The sequence below is a fragment of the Brachionichthys hirsutus genome, chromosome 11, assembly GCF_040956055.1.
Source record: "Brachionichthys hirsutus isolate HB-005 chromosome 11, CSIRO-AGI_Bhir_v1, whole genome shotgun sequence".
NCBI classification, from domain to species: domain Eukaryota; kingdom Metazoa; phylum Chordata; class Actinopteri; order Lophiiformes; family Brachionichthyidae; genus Brachionichthys; species Brachionichthys hirsutus.
Genome location: NC_090907.1, coordinates 6,442,330 through 6,460,072, shown reverse-complemented (window position 1 = coordinate 6,460,072; position 17,743 = coordinate 6,442,330). Strand labels below are relative to the sequence as shown.

General features: G+C 46.1%; 1 protein-coding gene across 1 annotated transcript; it reads right to left on the bottom strand.

Moving 5' to 3' along the window:
* Nucleotides 1–696: 696 nt before the first annotated feature.
* On the bottom strand, nucleotides 697–16,908 carry LOC137901120 (mediator of RNA polymerase II transcription subunit 13-like). Its single transcript, XM_068745120.1, has 30 exons — nucleotides 16,843–16,908; nucleotides 15,917–16,151; nucleotides 14,835–15,003; nucleotides 12,093–12,238; nucleotides 11,792–11,989; nucleotides 11,041–11,235; nucleotides 10,777–10,933; nucleotides 10,579–10,686; nucleotides 9,785–10,498; nucleotides 9,468–9,684; nucleotides 8,921–8,954; nucleotides 8,684–8,805; nucleotides 8,501–8,591; nucleotides 8,225–8,421; nucleotides 7,949–8,148; nucleotides 6,495–7,384; nucleotides 6,244–6,411; nucleotides 5,920–6,143; nucleotides 5,628–5,823; nucleotides 5,196–5,538; nucleotides 4,220–4,436; nucleotides 3,037–3,228; nucleotides 2,729–2,952; nucleotides 2,478–2,620; nucleotides 2,224–2,382; nucleotides 1,958–2,140; nucleotides 1,715–1,860; nucleotides 1,337–1,501; nucleotides 922–1,022; nucleotides 697–830 (listed from the first exon to the last, which is right to left on the bottom strand). Exons 1-30 carry the CDS (start codon nucleotides 16,906–16,908, stop codon nucleotides 698–700), a joined length of 6,333 nt encoding a protein of 2,110 aa, XP_068601221.1. The 3' UTR covers nucleotide 697.
* Between the last annotated feature and the right edge of the window lie 835 nt (nucleotides 16,909–17,743).

Genomic DNA, 17,743 nt, shown 5'->3' with positions numbered 1-17,743 from the left:
TCTGTTATATAAAATATATAATTTGACAATGTACCTTTTAATTCCTCTTCAGAGCTCATTGAGTTACTGTGCGAGAGACTCTGGAGCCAAAGCAGACAGAGGTAAGTCTCATCCGCTCGTTGGGTGGGACACAAATGCCCAAGCCAGCTTTTACTTCATTTTTATAGCATGGCAATAAAAAGGTTTGTACCCTTTGAAAAAATAATATTCTAAAAGCAATCTACAGCAAATTCACTTGAACAGGTTTTTCCGTGTTGTAATTGAAAATTACACTTTTTTAAACCAATTCCTTTACAGTGAGATGTACACATCCTCTAGGATTTGTAATATATAAAAGATATTGAGCATTAAAAATTCCACATTTAAAAACTTACAATAAATAATATATGCAGGCATTTCATTAAGATAAAATTTCATAGTTTGCAATCTACAGTCATTAAAAAGACAATTTATTCTCCTTTATGAAATGTCCCTTGAACTTCCAAAATGCTAAAATGGATTTCTTGGCATCCGATTGATTGAAAAAACTCCAGCCAATCACTGTGTAAGACACACCAGGGAGGAGGAGGAGGAGGAGGACATTCGCCCTGATGGAGTGTGAGGTCCTTTTGAATGTCGGGGGATCCTTCGTGACAGGAAATCCATGATTTGACTGAGCGATCCGTCCAAACGGATCTCAGTTTGATCCGTTTCGAGTTCAGAGCATGTTCATGATAAAATTGTACATCTGAGTGAGCACCACGAAGTGGACGGGCAGACAGGAGCGTCGATCCTGGGTCGCAGGGTCGCACGTGAGCCAGGAGAGGGCGTTGTATTGCTCTAGAACAAATCTGTGATGGGAAACGCAGACATAGCATCTTAATGCAGTAGGAGGTGCTCCCTCTACTCATCATTAGAGTTCTTCAGTTGTGAGACGCCTACCTGAGCACATCGGAGGTGTGATTAGAGTCCAGCGGGTGGGAGTGTTTACTGTGGAGAAGCTCGTCTGATTGGACAGAAGACACATGCAGGTGCAGAGAGGCCTGATTGAAGACAAGATGGAGACACATTAAATCCAGGCCTTCGGATCCAATCGGAACATCAGCTCCTGTCCGACTACCGAAAGTTCCTGATTTGTGGATATATTGATCCTGCGATAACTGGACTGTAAAATACCTTTGGGTTTGGACTTGTGTTTTTTTTCTGACTCAACATTTTAAGACGTCACATGTGGCATTAGGAAAGTCGTCGTATAGAAAACCAATGACGCTGTGACGGGTGTTAAACTGTAGGTCTCCTTGAACGTGACGCAGCCCAACAGGCCGACAGAGGGAGGTTTCTTTAGATGCCGACGTACCTTTAGGAAGAGAGGGCACTGGTTTCGTGCTTGAGGGCAGGCAGACCAGAACCAGTCAGGCAGCGGTCCAGCTTTGGCTGTGGAGACAAAGTAGCCCAGCGCCATTGGCTGCTGCAGGATGTTCAGAGCCTCCTCGTGGGATTCCATGCGGTCTGCACTTTGACCCTGCAGGACAAAAGTGATGCGGTTAAAACCCAGAAGTTCTGCTTTTAAACAGTTTTGGATTTAAATGGTCTCTTTTAAGCCATGTTGGACTCGCTAGTTAAGATTTTCTAATGTAAACTCGGATCAAGTACTTTTGGTAAATCAGATAAATCGTCTTCCTGGTCCGTAGCTGATGTTTTAAATTGAAATGACAGTTAGAAACAGATGACAGACCTTGCTTCCATCTCCCCCCTGGTGGTAGTGGGATCCAGGAGAGTGAACGGGCGAGGTCGTGGGGGAGTTGGGCAGGATGTTGATAAGATCCGGATCAACCATGTCATTGTCAAATAGGTCGAAGATGCCCATTCCATCAGATCCGTCTGCAAAGAGGTTTAAAAACATCTCAGGACTGCTGTGGATCAACAAGTTCATGATTCCTGCGTCTCGCTGAAGTTACCGACGCCTTCTTAAACGTACCAGGATTTATGGGATTGAAGCTGATGTCGATGGGCTCTGCAGTGTTAGTGTTGACCTGCACCATCGCCGAGGTGGGGAACACGAGGATGTGAGTGCACGAAGTATCTTGAGGCGTGCTCAGCTGTGACGTTTGCATGTTGAGTGTGGTGCTGCGTCCAAACACTGAACCCGTGGAGACGGAATCTGCAGCGACAAGAACGAAGCTCATCCGATCTGGAGTCAGAATTAACAGACTAGCAGTATATGGTTTTATTTTTATTTTTTACCTGGCATAATTACAAAAGAACCCTGGGGCTCCATGGCAACCAGACAGGCGCTAAGGATGCTGGGCGTGTCAGCAGCGGAGATGCCGCACATCCTGCACGTCTCCTTCAGACGTTTACTAAGAGACTGCAAGTTCCTCCTGCTCAGCAGAATACTCCAGTCTGGAGGAGGAGAAGAGAGAGAGAGAACTCCACACCGATTCCTGCATGCGGATCAACCAGATGTTCTACAAACTCTGCACATATGATGTTTGTACCTCTCAGTTCGCCGTGTCCCATTCTCCCAAGGCGCCCAATGACCACCCTCCATGGCAGCGAGGTCACCTGCACCAGGCTTAGACACCACTCCCACAGCTTCTGCAAGCCCACTCGCCTGGCGGAGCCCTTTTTCCTTCGAGGCCTGAACCAGAAACATCAAAGTGTTTAAACGGGTTGACCTAAATCAGAAACCTGACACGTGGATGTCGCGAGATAAACAGGTTTTTTTGTTTCGTTTCTGCTCTCGTACCTGTTGGGTACATCGATACTAATGATGCAGGTCTCCAGCAGTTCTCCGTGTTGGTCGGTGCAGGACGCCAGCAGCCAGCGCTGGTCGTGGGACAGACAGTAGCCAACAAACAGGACGTTGTACTTTTGGGCGGCCTCGCCGAACGTTTCCCCCAGCTCGGTCTGCTTGTCTTTCACAGGAGCCAGAATGAAGGGCGGCGTATAGAGGCGGAGACACTCGGGTCTCTGCGCAGATGGAGAACTTGTTAAGGATCAGCACATACCAGAAGTCACCAGTTTATCGGTAGAACCAGAGCCACAGACTCTTACCTCTGGGTCCTTGAGTGCCATGTCGATAGCGAGACCAGGGCCAAAGCCCGTCAGGGCCTTGAAATTGGTGGAGTTGGGCAGAGGCCTTCGACAGTGAGTAAACACGGAGAAGGCCAACGACTTGAGGTGCTGGCCATAGACGCGGCGCTCCTCGCTGCGCACAGGCTGCAGCAGATACTGGCATGGAACAATCTAAACAAGAATGAGGGGGAAAAAATGGCGGTGTTAATTTGAGGTTGGGAAAAAAAATGCGGTGATAGATTCTTTGGTGTACACAAGCATCGCTGTTTGTTTTTGAACTTTCGATTGGAAACGTCCAAAGCGAAGGTGAGCTGTTTGTTTACTGCGAACACGACGAGAACGTACAGATATGACAAGTCTTCTGTTAATTGTTTCTGCGACTAGTCATTTATTTTATTAATGAGTTATTTGTCTTCTTCCAGTCACTTAAATGGTGACCCACTGCGCGAGTAATTTCACAATATGTCCCTGCATATTGGCTTGTTAATGACCATTGACCGAACAAGGTTACGGGTGGCATGCTGTCTGTGAGGCTGGAAAGCTGCCCGCGTGTCATTCGCTAATAATCGATCCAACTTTGCCTCATATCTTCGTGTCATTTCTCGTAAAATCGCCAAATTTGGTGCTACCATCATTGCTGGAGTCACCTACAAACACGCATCTTGTTTACCACGTGGGAAGTTGGCAGTGCTCTGTCCAGTGAATTGACCTTTCCATGACCCGCTCCCCTCATGCAGACAGAGCGGACTCTGACAAACAATAACCAACATGGAGGAAAACTCCAGCCGTACAACAGCAAAGATTTCTCCGTAAAGTTTTTCAAGAGGGCCGATATTTCGCCGAGTAGTAAATGGAAGGGATTCAAATATTCCGGTGAAGGCTTTTTTTTAATGTTTTTTCCGCCGGACTCACTTCAACATGATAACGAAAACTAAATATATAGACACTGTTCCTGTCAAGCAGGGTAAGAATGAATTGTAATATTTTCACAGACTAAGTTTTCTGAGACTGTTTTTTGCCTTTGTATAAAATGCAAATCGAAAAACCACTCGGCTTGTCTGAGGAAGCGAACATGTACACATACACGTATCGCCCAGACATGTGAACTTAAACCTTGCACACCATTACAAGTGACAACATGGAGGCTAAAAGCAGCGTGTACCTGTACTGACACAGCATTTCTGATGCGAGCAGGCAGGAACTGGAGCATTTCCAGGTAGCAGCGCAGCAGACCCAGCGTGTAGGTGCTGGAGTGGACCCCTCTGTCCACATCTTCATAGCTGAAGGGGTCCACAATGTACACCACAATGGCCGGAGGGTAGGAAATGGCATGGGACTCCCCCTCTGTCGGCTTTCCCACTTTGTCTCTCTCCATCGTACTGCAGGGAAAAGGCAGAAGGTGACTTCAAAACTGTGCAGATTTTCATCAGTCTTCTGTGCTACGTGCAATATTACTTACTGTAGCTATCAGCTAGGCTATTTCATGAAAATCATTATTGAAAATGTTTTCATTGACACAATAAGTTATTTATTACTATATTTTTTCCTGTGGTGTTAAATGTTTTTTGAATGTTAGCAAATGCAATTTATTTCTTATTATAAAAAACTGTTAAAATTAGTTCTTTTCTTTACTTTAATAAATTACAGCGTGACTTTGTGCGTACTTTTTTTCCTAACAGTTTGGCCAAACTGATATAACACTTGCATTGTTGCAGGCACAAAAATAATTATATTTTGGCAGCCAATTCAAAATTAAGATTTATTTTCTCAGGTAGGATCCACAACAAATTTTCATCCGTTTGTCTTTTATCCCAGCTGTTACTGTGGCAACAACAACACCTGATGACTGGCTGAGCCCTGTTGTGCTGTAGTTACACATGCACGCCCTGGATGATAGAAAGGCAACATTCTCTGTCTGCAGCAGCTTAGAATAATAAAACAGAGATGGCTTTAGCCGTGTGAGTGTATGAATGCCAGATCTGAAGAAGCTTTCTTTGACTATAGATGACAAAATCTTTTCATAAAATCAGTCCATGCACATCCTAAGATTTGCACTAAACTTAACGGATAACAAAAATATACGATGCATTAGCCTGGATTATAAAGTGTCTATAAACGACGAGCACAGAAATGCCTACCTCTCTGGCACCTCATTGGATCCTTGAGACTGACTGACAGATGGCCCGTTTTCTGTCAGGACCCCTGTGACCTGTGGGTTTGACTGGGGTCCATTCTGAGATGAGCTGCCCTGCAAACCTGCCGCCCCAAAGGCCGAGTAGGAGTTTGGCTTGCCTGAAGCCATTCCCCCAACGGCCTGGGAGTTCGAGGAAGGAGAGGGAGAGGCGCCCTGGCCATTGCCAATAGGGTTAGTGCTCAGCGATCCTGAGGAGGTGCCGGAGGTCTGGGAGGAGGAGGCAACCACAACAGGGTTGCGTTGGGACAATAGAGAGCTATCCAGAGACTGCTCTGCCAGGTATGGAGCTGAAAGAGACGAGGCCGAAAGGAAGACATTATAATTTTTTACGAACGTTCCGACCTCACTAACACTCGTCTGTCCTATTTAAACTTACCTAGATCATAGCGGCACACTTGAGCAAAGAGTTTCAGCTTATTAAAGGCATCATTATTGCCCTCTCTGGCAGCCATCTTGAGGAACCAGTCACTCAGTGGCTGCTCCGTTATGCTCCGTCCTTCTGTGGTGCCAACCTTTAATATGCCCTCTGAGTGACTCCTACAGATGGGTCTGTGTTGCCCGAGCTGGCATGCCTGTGCAGAGAATGCAAATATCAAACTGTGAATATTTTTTGTCAGTCAGCACTTCAGGAAACGTTTTGTGTGGCACGTCGGTGTCAGACGACATACCTCGTACATGGCACTCAAGTCTTTGAAGAAGGCCTTTGCGCGGCAAACTAGAGCTTCGTTTTCCGGGCAGATAACGACATATCCCACGTCTCTTTGAGAACCGAAAGGATCCAGGAGAAGCTTCTCCCAGTACGGCAAACCGAAAGGGGACAGCACCACGAAATCATACTCATAGCCAACCAAAAAGGTGGGGATAGGCAGAGGCTCGGGAGACTCGTCTGTCCCTGCACGGAAACGAGGACGAAAGGTTCAATAACGACTCGTAAATGTTCATGTGATCGATCCAGTAATGACGCTGATGAAGTAAAAATGGTTTCCATGTACCGTACGATCCCCTCCCGGCCATCTTGTGAAACTGTTGCCAGGTGAGCGGCCCCTGAATGCCCCAGGAGCGCAAACCCCTCTTCTTCTGAATGGCGTCCTGTAGCACAGGCTGCAGGGACAGCAACACCCGCAGGATGTCCTGAGAGAACAGCTTACTCATGTCTGCTGCTGCAAGAAAATGAGAAACATCTTTACTGCATCAAAATAAAGAAAGCTCCATTAAGAACAAACGGCGATGCTGAAATACATACATTTGCATTTTGGCCACTGATGGAGACAAGTGCTTTTTACTAGTGTTTCATCTACTTTGCCTCCGGACATGTTGTCCATGAACTGCCGGCCGTGCTCCAGTGCCATGTAGCAGTCGTTGTAACAGTCTCGCTCCTCCACCCTCAGAAACGAGACGGGAGCCGAGCTCGGCTTCGGGTGCTCGACGCCCGCCATTGGCGCGAAAGGGTTGGTGCACTGGTCCTGCAGCAGTAAGATGAGCTCGTCCGGAGGTTTCTCTGACGGGCAACCCGCTTTGTTTCCTGTGGCAGCCCGCAGCTCCTCGTAGCACCGCTCGGTGTCTCGACTGGAGTCGGAGCCTCGTCCCACCACGTCGAGCTCGTCTTCCAAAAACAAGCCGGCAGACTGGCCGAAGCGTCGGTTGGCGACAGCGCTGAAGCCGCAGGTGCAGGGGTACTGGGCCTCGCCGTTGTCCTTCAGGTACACGCCGACGTCGGCTCCTCTGATGTTCATGTTGCACACGCACACGCAGCAACTGTCAAAGTTGCAGTCCTTGTAGAGGTTCATGACCGACTCCGAGAGTATGAGGGTGACGTAGAGGCTGTGGGCCTCGGGGATCGACGGCACAGTGGCAGGCTCGACAGAGCTGAGCGGCCGACAGGTGGAGGCCGTGGAGGCGGGCGAATAAAGGTCAGAATTGTCGTACTTGAGCGAACCCTGGACACTCGATGGGCCACGGGGAGTGCGCGGAGTCCGTGGAGTACGCGGTGTGGGTACAGAGAACCGGGGCGTGGCGGGGGAGGGCAGGATTCCGGTGCCGCTGTTGCTAGGGGGGGCACTGCTGGACATGAAGGGGGTGTGCGTCTGAGGGGTGTAGGTCTGGCTGTAGTCTGGCTCCACACTCGGGATGTTACTATGAGAAAGAAAACGTAGGTTTTTGATCTTGAGGTTTCAAGAGAAATTCAAAACAGGCATTAACATAATTTTCCTAAACTGGATTTGAATATTTTTATTAGTATCAAGAATCCTGTCTACTATTAATTGGGCCATGTTGCATTACTCGCCGAACAGTTATGACAATTATTAAGTGATTAACAATAACTATGTGAATATCTTACATCTCTGCGATATAACAGCTCGGCCTTTAACTGGTTAAAAATATATAAATCAGGAATTTCTCTTTTTTCCCAGTCAGGCAACTCAAAATCACAACTTTCTGAAGCAGCATCCCCAACTGTACGAATATCTGGAGTAGAACTAAACTCTGTACAATCGATGGATCAGGTTTCAAATAAACTGCCTGTTACAGGAGTATATACAAATATATTAATGAAGTAGAACTCGGGCATCTTTAAAATGGTGATGGTTTAAAACGGCCAAGTTCTCCACCGTTATAAAACGAACTGACGATCCCAGAGGAACAGCGTCTGCTCGTAAAGGACGCCGCCGGCCCACAGATGACTTCAAATGGACATACCAGTCTTTGGCGAGGAGATTGACATTTGTCACTGGGGGCATTAGTTCCATTTTACCCAGGGTCCAGCTGGGTGTATACATGCAATCGTCTGGCAGTTTGATGGGCAACAAACACTGGCTGGGCAGCATCTTCAGCGGGGCGAACATGGAGCAGCCGATAAACGACTGGCTCGTCTCTGGCTTGTACACAAAGGAGAAGTCCTGAAGACAAAGGAAAACCAAAACGATGAAGTAGCCACACTTTTCATTCGCACTGCAGGTGTGTGACGGGGCATACCTTTATCTCAGATGGTTTGGGGCTGCAGAATCCCTCCTCGACCTCCATCTTGAAGTGGTTGTTGAGCTGGCTGCCATCCAACAAGGTGAGGCCCGCCCCAGTTTCCAAGTTGTCTTTGCTGCCAGAGTTCATAGGCGAATAGCCCTGCTGTTCCAGGGACGGTGGGGTGGGAAACATTTGGTGCAGGTCTGCTGAGCCTGGAGACACAAGTCATTATTACACATTAACAGTAGTGTTGATATAAGATGATTAACTGGTGGGTTTTTTCTTCCTTACTTATGCAGGATAGAGGATCCGAATTTGCCGACTTGGCTTCTTTACAGACAAACTTGTCATCGGTGCCAACTCCAGCTCTTTTAGATCCAGGCTGTGAAAACAGGGAAATGCAGAACTGTCTTCCTTGATACATCTTCATCAGTGGTTCAATCAAGATTCCATTCAACATGCCATTGCACTTACTGCTAGCTCATCCTCATCCGAATTGAAGATTTTATCCAGGTCACTGTAAGACACAGCCAAGTCGTTCTCGTGGATTAAGCTGGTCGATGCTGGAGGCTTATTCCCGGAGGGACCCTGAGCATCTAAACCGCAAACCGATTTAAGAGGAGAAGTTGAATACAACACCAATTCTACACATTTTACTGAACGTCCAAATGAACAAAACAAAACAAAATAATAATAGGAAGGCGTTCTCACCATCTCCTGATGTTCCAGGTCCTTCATCGCCCCCCTGGGTAAAAAATAATAATAATAAAAAGAAAATAACATGAAGGATCACAGGTATGGATTTGAATAAAAACATTATTCATAACATTCATCAGGAAAAAGGCTGGTATTTGCTTCTTACAAAACCTCTTCTAAAAATAAACACGCTAAAGGCATCACTATTACGAGTGCTGCAGAACGGAGACACTTTTTACTTTCAATGCAAATATTATTATATATAAATGTTGTATTATGACTTACCAGAACAAACCAGCTTATTTCATGCTATATCACTGCATCAACTAAAAAAAAACTCCTTCCAAATATTCCATGTTTTGTATCTAAGAAATATATTGGAACACTGATGACCGAGGATTCCTGCGATCGATTGCTGACTTTTGATACCCGACAGTATTCGATCATTTTACGAGCACATTTTGGTCACAGCTCATAACTTCAATCAGGAAATGAAAGCAGATTTTCTTTATAAAAGAATCCACTGATGTACAGAGATTTCAGTCACATGCCAGGAACCCACCTTGTGTTTCCTGTTGCCTTCTCTCTCGGCTCCAAGCTTGTCTTTCTTCTCATTGAAACTGAACTCTTCGTCACCCTCTACGAACGCATAAGGGTCAGGTTCCTCATTTTGTTCTCCGCCCCCCGTGGCAGAGACCAGATGGCTGTTTCTCCGCTGGGCGTAAGTCTTTACCAGCTCTTGGGACACCTTCAGGGGATGTGCGGAGCTAGACATCAACCTGAGAGGAAAGAGACTGTGAACAGATGCTCTGATAGACACAGGCCTGCGGTTAAAATACACTACTTCATCCCGCTTTAATGCAGTAATGAAATACTCACTCAGTGACAGACACAACATTTTCTGTTCCTGCACCTCCCCAGGAATCTTCTCTAGTTTTATCCACAGGTAGTGCCGGTGTCAGGAAGCTGGACGCCTTCTTTCTGGGCAGGTTGAAATACTTCCAGGGGTTATGGGTGGAGTCCTCGCTGGGGCCGATGGCCGAGCCCACAAAGACAGCCGTTTCCATGGTTTCACTGTAGGTTGGCGGGAAGCGCAGATGCATAGGCACGGTCCCCATCTGAGACTCCTCGGACGAAGCCTTCTGCGGCAACAGACAGGGCTCCACCGACGGTGGGTAGAACGTTTGGTGAATGGGCGTGGACGAGTTCTTCATTCCACCTGGAGTCACGTCACGTTCCGGGTGATCGCAGGGATGTGGGCTGAGGGGTGGGGGAGGCGGCGATCCAACGAGGTCCGCAGGGGTGGAGTGCGTGTGCAGCGTGGGGGCTTTAGAGGGGACCGTGTCCACGTGGTGCAGGTTGGGATACGAGCCTTCCTCCTGTGGTCTTAAACAAATCCGCTGGGTCTGGGGCTCCAGGGACGGCTCCTCGCTCACAGAGTTGCGGTGGTGGAACGGGGTCTGCGGCCTCTTTTGCTGCTTCTCCCCCTTTTCTAGCTTCTCGCCCAGCTTGTGCTTGGGGGCCGGCTGGACAGGCTGGCCTGAAGACAGATGTCCTGAGGTGGTGATGGATCGCTGCTTCTGATTCTTATGTCTGTGGAAAGAAAAATTGCAGCAAAATACTTTCTTTGCATTGGGAACTTGTCAGTTTCGAATGCATTCAATTATACACACCTTGAGCAGTTGCAGTGCGGTCTGTGAGCGGGCTCCACGAAATCCCAAAGCCCAGTGTCATCAGAGCCTTCCTCACAGGTCCCATTGCTCAGGGCTGTAAACTTCCTCCTATCAGGAACGGGCCGAGACACCGTTTCAGTCACCGGCGATGCACTTTGACTGACAGCAATAGTTTTGTGGCAGAGAAGACAAACATACTTGTGCACTGCGTGGTTAATGTTGTACTCTTGCCATACAGTCTCCACCATCTGGCTGGCCAGTCTGCGAGGGATTTTACCCCCGTGGAAAGTATTGTCAGAGCTGTAGCCGTCAGATGCAGAGGACAACTTCAGCCACCGCTGGACAGGCTGATAATCTATACGAGACAAAAAAAACCCCAAAACAGTACAATACTGTTGGCATGTAGGATCTCAGGGTGATGAATGTTCTGAATCCTGGTTCATGTGCAGCTCTGGGTCTTACCAGTCTGAGCCTCCTCTGGTGACGTTGGAGGGGTCAGAGTGACAGAAGACATCGCAGGATCTCTGTTAGTGGCCTGGCCCTGCTGTGCACCACACATGCTTCCTGAGGTGTTGGCTGAGCCTTGAGGGACCACAGAAGGGAGGTCCAACAGGGGGAGCAGCACCAGGCAGGAGGGGTAAACCATCCTTACTCCGGCTGCAACAAAATACAATTATTCATTAACAACAAATCCAAGTGCAGAGAAATTTGTTCAGGGTTTTTTTTTTTTTTCCCCTGATGGACTTTGTTGTCAGCATCCTTGTTAAAGTTCTATCCCAGTTCTCTGAAGGTTTTTCATGGGCCTAAATCTTTTTTTGTAACAAACAAAAAGAGGGAATATGAAGATTTTTCTCTTGCAGCTACGATGAATCATCAGCCAATCTTTCTAATTCATGATAAGGCAAGATAAGTCCTCTCTCTTGATCCCACAGTGAGAGCATTTTCAGTGTTACAGCACAACACAAAAAAGATCAAACATCTGTGACAAACAAATAGGACACGAACGTGGAAATAACAAGTGTGAGGTATATAAAGAATTAAATAATGCATCCAGACTGGGGGTTGTCTGGTCAGGGAACAGTAATGACAAAGTCAGTACCTCTAACATGTGCACTTCCCCAGCCTGTTTTTAGCGCTTTAAGAAAAATGCAATCCATCACAAAAAACTAAAGCTACAACCATCAACAACTCATTTAACATTCGGATGCCTCACCAACGAGGACCTCCACAGCTGCCAGAGAGTCATCCTCCCAATCAGAATCCTCCATCTTCTCCTCCAGGACATCCTTGGGATTGGGACTGATGGGATAGAACTGCCTCCACTCTTCTATGAGTTTCTGAGTGGGGTGATCCGACATCTTGAAGGCCTGACCGGTGAGCGTCCCATTCAGGCCGTATGGGCTTAGGATGACTGAGCGCAGAGAGAAGTCATGATACTTATGAAGTGGAATGGAATTTAAAAAAAAAAAGAAAAGAAGATGAATGTAAAGTTTTACAGTGCGCTCCGCTCCTACCTTGGAGAGGGCTGGAGCTCTGCTGCACGAGGCTGAGATGCTCCTCACTCAGTCGCTGCAGAGGCTGATGCTGAGCGATCTCCACACTCGTGCACACGTTGCTGTCGCCATGCACGAAGAAGGTGAACGCACAAGACAGGTGCTCGCTGCGTGGCAAATCAAAGACAATTATTTTTACCTCAAGTCACAACAAGTGTAACTTCACAGATAGCAGCCAAATATTTTTTGTAAAGCCCAACAGTGGGTGTGGTTAACAGTAGACTCTCAAACATCTTTTAAAAAATGTGTACATAAAAAGTACAATTCCCTAGATATCTTGGGTGGCACTTTGATCCAGATCATGCTTTCAGGTGAAAATAGTCACCTTCATTTGTCAAGATATTAATGCCTGTGCTTCTCCAGACAGACATACACTCAATTCTGGAGCTTTATCAAACCCCCTTGCAATAAAGAAAATAAAAAAATGATTCAAAATTACACGCAATAGCACATTATAGTCCATTAAAAAATCTAAATGTTAAAAAATATATTCACACTTATTTTCAAGTGTCCTCTGGAAATCCAGGAACTTGTTTACATGGTTGCTGTAAAACCACAGTGCAGACTCAGCATTTTCCAAAGACTGTCCTGTTTACCAGCCAGAGAGGGCAGGGGACAGCGAGACTGCACTGTGAGAGGCTCCACGCTGCTACCTCAACACAGTCATACACAGCCTTATGTGTAAACAGCAGCTGAACACTGAGAAACAAATCTACTCTTCAATGCAAAAACTCATAAATAGCGGCGAGAAGCCTCTGAAAACATTGCAAAGCCGCTAATGGGAAATGAGCCAAAGGGGCCCACTTCAAGCACAAGTCAGCTTGGATCACAGCCAAGCAGCAAAGGCTCAAATTAGTTTGTCAGTGAACTTCCAGACACAGCGTTCCCCCTCATTCAAATGCAAAGGGAACAGTAAATCAACGTCACCACTTTTATGTCCAGGCGGTAAATAAATACTACTGCACAGATCCCCACTGCAAAGTCCTGGGAATCTCACATCATCGATCGTAATATTCTTATAATATTCTGATATCATGGGATTTGTTTCGATTCCCGGAGTCAAAATTTGACTTAAAGAAACGTGGCTCTGGGTGAAGTACACAACGAACACGCCCGAATCTCGGTTACACTGCTCAGCGCAAGTCTCGCGTGTATTTCTTTGTCATGTTTTCTCAATAAACGATGTCTCATTCCCAGAAAGTGCACCAAGTGGCACTTTCCCAGTTACACATCATGTGAAAATGTAGAAAGCCCGGCAGAGGCCAGGAATTGTTATGGAGGCTCAAAGACCAACTTACTGAACAGTGTCTAGATCTGCTCACTGACATCGCAGCACTCAACGATCTGCCTTTAAGCATTACCGTAATGCTCCGTGTGCTGCTCCACACAAACATGTCCTGATTAGGCCTCCACCACAATCTCACAGCATCTTCTTTTGCCATTGTTTTAGCAATATTCCTGGTTCTTCTGTGCTGAACAGAAATGAACTTGAGATGGGCGCAGAGTAGCTAATGGTGGCTCAATTAAGCCAACCATTCCTTACTGACCTGTTCTATTACGAATAACGATCACATCAATGCTGTCTGGTCATCCAGGTTACATAATCTCTTCATTTTAACAGGCTTAATATTCTAAATCAACTGCAGCAAGTGTTGAGACTCTATTAGAAGCAGCTTAACACCAACAACACAAGAACATGGCACTGGCTTGAGCGGACGCATCAGCGAATAGTCTCATGGTTTATTCAATAACCAGACTCCACGTAACTATAAATTCCAGGACAGACTATCCCCTATGAAAACATATTTAAACCTGGTGGATCCATATATCTTTTATGGGATCAGCATTAAATTGCACAATCGAAAACCCAGTAGACAGAGCCTGATCAGGTTGAGCCCGCTGTTCCCCGATGTCCTGGATACACCCAGCGAACGGTGGCTTGGTTTGTTCCACCTCCGTTGCCAGTGGGGGCAGTAACAGTGCAGAACTGCAGATATGTGTAATCATAGGGCCCAAAAGCAAGAAGGGGTGTGGACTTTTGAGGATGAATCATGTGTGCAGCGCAAATGAAGACTTAAAACAAATAGCAAGCAGCAGTGATCAGCAAACTCAAAAAAGAAGGCAACAAAAACTATTTTGAAAATGGAAGACAACGTCCACAAGTGCCTTACCCTCCGAGAATGAGATCAATATCCACATAAAGGTAAATTATTGTTTCTCAGCATGTTATTCTAGTATTTATAAAGCAATCTTCAGATATAAAGACGCAACACCAGATAAAGACAATGCTGTGTCATAACTCGCCCCTCATTTGCTCACATTAAGATGGGTAGCCATTTCAAAAACCACACGGCGGAACTCTATCAGCACGGCATGAAAACAAAAAGCGTTTTAGAGAAGGGGCATTGTTGTGGGGTTATTACACAATCTGTGTAAAAAGCACGATATATACACAAATCCCAAAACAAGCCCGATCCTTTCCTTTACGTATCCACTGCTTTACACACATCAACTCCATCCCTGTCAAGGCGAGTGAGCAGCAGAGTAACTGGTAACAAGAGAAAACAGTAGTAGTTGTTGTGCAACCCCCCCCCCCACGCATCTACTCCTTGTGACCCGATGCATTAACTGACTGTGGGATTTAATTTGATCACTTACAACATGTCATGACTTTGCTGTCTGCTACCGGTAGCGGTAACATACCTTTTATTAATGGTCTTCTCCTCCTTCTGATATGGCTTAACGAACCACTTGCCAATGCGGACAAAGTCACGGTTCATGAGGCATCGCTCCAGCAGGTTATGAATGGCCTTGAACAGAAGCGTTCGACACTCATAGGACAGGCCGCTCTCCCACTCGCCATCCTCCTCGCCTGAAACCAAGGCAGAGACATTGAATCACACACTTTTAATCATCTGATGAGAAAATAATGTGTTTACATTACGTATAAACTGTGGTGTGTTGATGTGATATATCAGACAAATAGAGACTTAACTTTATATTTAAATTACTGCTTAACATACATCAATAAAAAGCTAAAAAACCGGTCCTTAAGACAGACAGAAAATGTACCGGTTTTTTTTGAAACAAAGAGACACATTATTTGCGAAATGTTCTGTATTTGTTCTGCATCTGGAGCCTACTCAGATATTTTTTACGTCCTACTCTGGTCAACAATGGTTTTCAAGAAGCATAACCCATAACAATTAATTTTACAATTCAAAACCAAAATCTTCCACACATTTCTGTAGTTCTAAGAAGATGTGTGTAAATGTTCTGTCTCTGTAGTGATCAATCTGTGTCGTCTTAAAATACATCTTGATTCTAGCTGAGACAGAATACCTGACCAGAGATCACTTTGTCACACATGATTATTAAATCTAGAATAAACCCCAGCAAAACAAAGAATGTCACTGACTATGATGCAGGACAACTTGCTCTTATGCTACCATACAATTCGGTGCCTCTGTGGCCGAGAGCCAATGGATTCCACAAGGTTTTAGAGACTATGAAACACGGATTCCACAAATCTGCAGCGCAACAACTTTTTACTGCAGTTTAGACTAGATGGCATCATCGCAGAACGTGTTCATGCATGTACAATCTGCCCAAATCTAACCAATTTCACATACAACTCTGCCAGTACAGCAGCTCTCGACAATATTTGTTCAAAAGCATAAAAAGTACACAACTGATTTAAATATAAACCAAAAAAAAAAAAGTCTTTCTGGAGATTTCTCTCACTTGGAGTTGCAGAAGACTTGTTAAATGTTAAATGCACTTACTTGAGAGCTCATTATGGATCAGCTCTGCAAAACTGGGATCATCTCCCCACCAGAAAAGCCAGAGCTCTCTACGACCAGGGGTGTGATGTCTTCTCCACACACTCAGCACATCTGCTGCCAGGCATCGGCTGAAACTACACAGGATGGGGTCCTCCTCAGTCACAGGGAAAAGGATGGGTGAAGAGGTGGGTCCTTGCCACACGAAGCGACGCCATTTTATTCCAGTTAAATCCGCCTTAGAGAAAGGAGGGGGGGGAGAAAATTAGAATAAATTAAACATTTGTTGACTGAATGACTATTATTTTAGTAATAGTAATGTAAAGCTGAAAGTCCCTTGTCCTGTCGCACAAAAGTCAATTTAACCAAGTATATTGAAATGAAACTTTTGATATTCTTGAAAGTTTTGCTAAATTTGGTCCACAACAATCTGAAAATGTCAAAGTCAAACAAATTTTTTATCTTTCACTTTCAAATGATCGTTAACTAATGGTGGCACACCACTACAAGTAACTGCAAAATCAAAGCTCTTGGTTTAAATTCAACAGCAGCAATGCGACTCATTTTACAATACGTAGATCAATAAATGCAGTGACACTCGAATCTAAGTCAACACGTTCTTGACAGCTGAGGAATCATTCACCTTTTGGCCTGTCCCGCTGCGACCACGACACCAACGATAACAGTAGCTGCTTACGGCTATAATCGAACAACGCGATCGTAATTTACTTGCATTTTAATGGAGAAGCGCTTCGACGTAATTAGCCCCGTAGTACGCGCTCGTCGGCTAACGTGAGATCACGGATCCGCAAGTTGCAGGCCCGACAGTCTGCAGCTGACGTTACAAAGCTTGTTACCTGATTAGCCAAAATGGCTTTCTGGCCTTTCGGTGTGACGGCTAACGCGAGCTAACGCAGACAGACACTCACCAGGCAGAAGAGGTTCGAGTGGCAGTCCTCCAAACTGGCCCCGTTGGGTACAAAGCACGAACTCATCCTTTCACTGTGCGGTTGCAACGTCAAAGTCCATCGTTCGGTGACAAAGCTGATGTGACTGCAGCTAGCGAGAGGATCCCGTTAAAGCGCCGAGCGACTTGCTAATCACAGGTAGCTTCTGCTAGTCAAACATCGAACTTCTACCCGGCGCTAGCGACCACTAGCACGGCGCCCAAGCTAACGACAGACGAGCAGCCAAATAGCGTCAAATGTGAGCTACGAGCTGTTCGACTCATCGATCCCGTCTTGAAATGTATTGTCTGATCTGGTTAGCCACAAGCTTGTTGCCACATTACCTCAACACCAAACGCTGTCGGTCAATATCAATACGACCCGAACCGCCGTTCAAGCGAACGCCAGAAAAGTTCTATGCGAAATAGAACACACAAGCTCGAAGACGGGGGGAAAAAAAAACTTCAACTCAAAAGCCTCAGTCCTCGGTGCGCTAATGCTAATGGCAGCTAGCCGATCTGAAACAATTTCAAAGCAAAGGAACTCTCCCCTCCCCCTGATCTCTCCTAGCCTGCTAGCACAAAAGCTAACATACCAGAGCTCCAGCGCTGGCTTGTTAGCTAAATAAAACAATTAGCGACACCACCCTCCTCTTCACTAAAACCATCACAGCGGCCCGTCGTAGTAGAACTACTCCTCAGAGAGACGAAACGCCGAATAAGTGCGACTACTCATCGGCTACTTTCCTCTGTCCGATCCATGGGTCCTGCAGATTTCCATTATTTCAGTTCATGGATTGAATTCTTTAATGGCGGCCAGGAGGACAACTATGCCTCTCAAATCCCATTGGCCAATTTGCGGTAATGGGGGCGTCATCCGTCTT

What these genes read in the sequence shown, in the direction of transcription:
- LOC137901120 (XM_068745120.1), bottom strand. Translation starts at nt 16,908, where the DNA reads ATGAGTTCGTGCTTTGTACCCAACGGGGCCAGTTTGGAGGACTGCCAC. An exon ending in ACCAGAGGAGGCTCAGACTG is followed by an intron (nt 10,934 to 11,040) that starts GTAAGACCCAGA and finishes TGTCTCGTATAG; the next exon opens with ATTATCAGCCTGTCCAGCGG. An exon ending in CACACCTCCGATGTGCTCAG is followed by an intron (nt 831 to 921) that starts GTAGGCGTCTCA and finishes TTCCCATCACAG; the next exon opens with ATTTGTTCTAGAGCAATACA.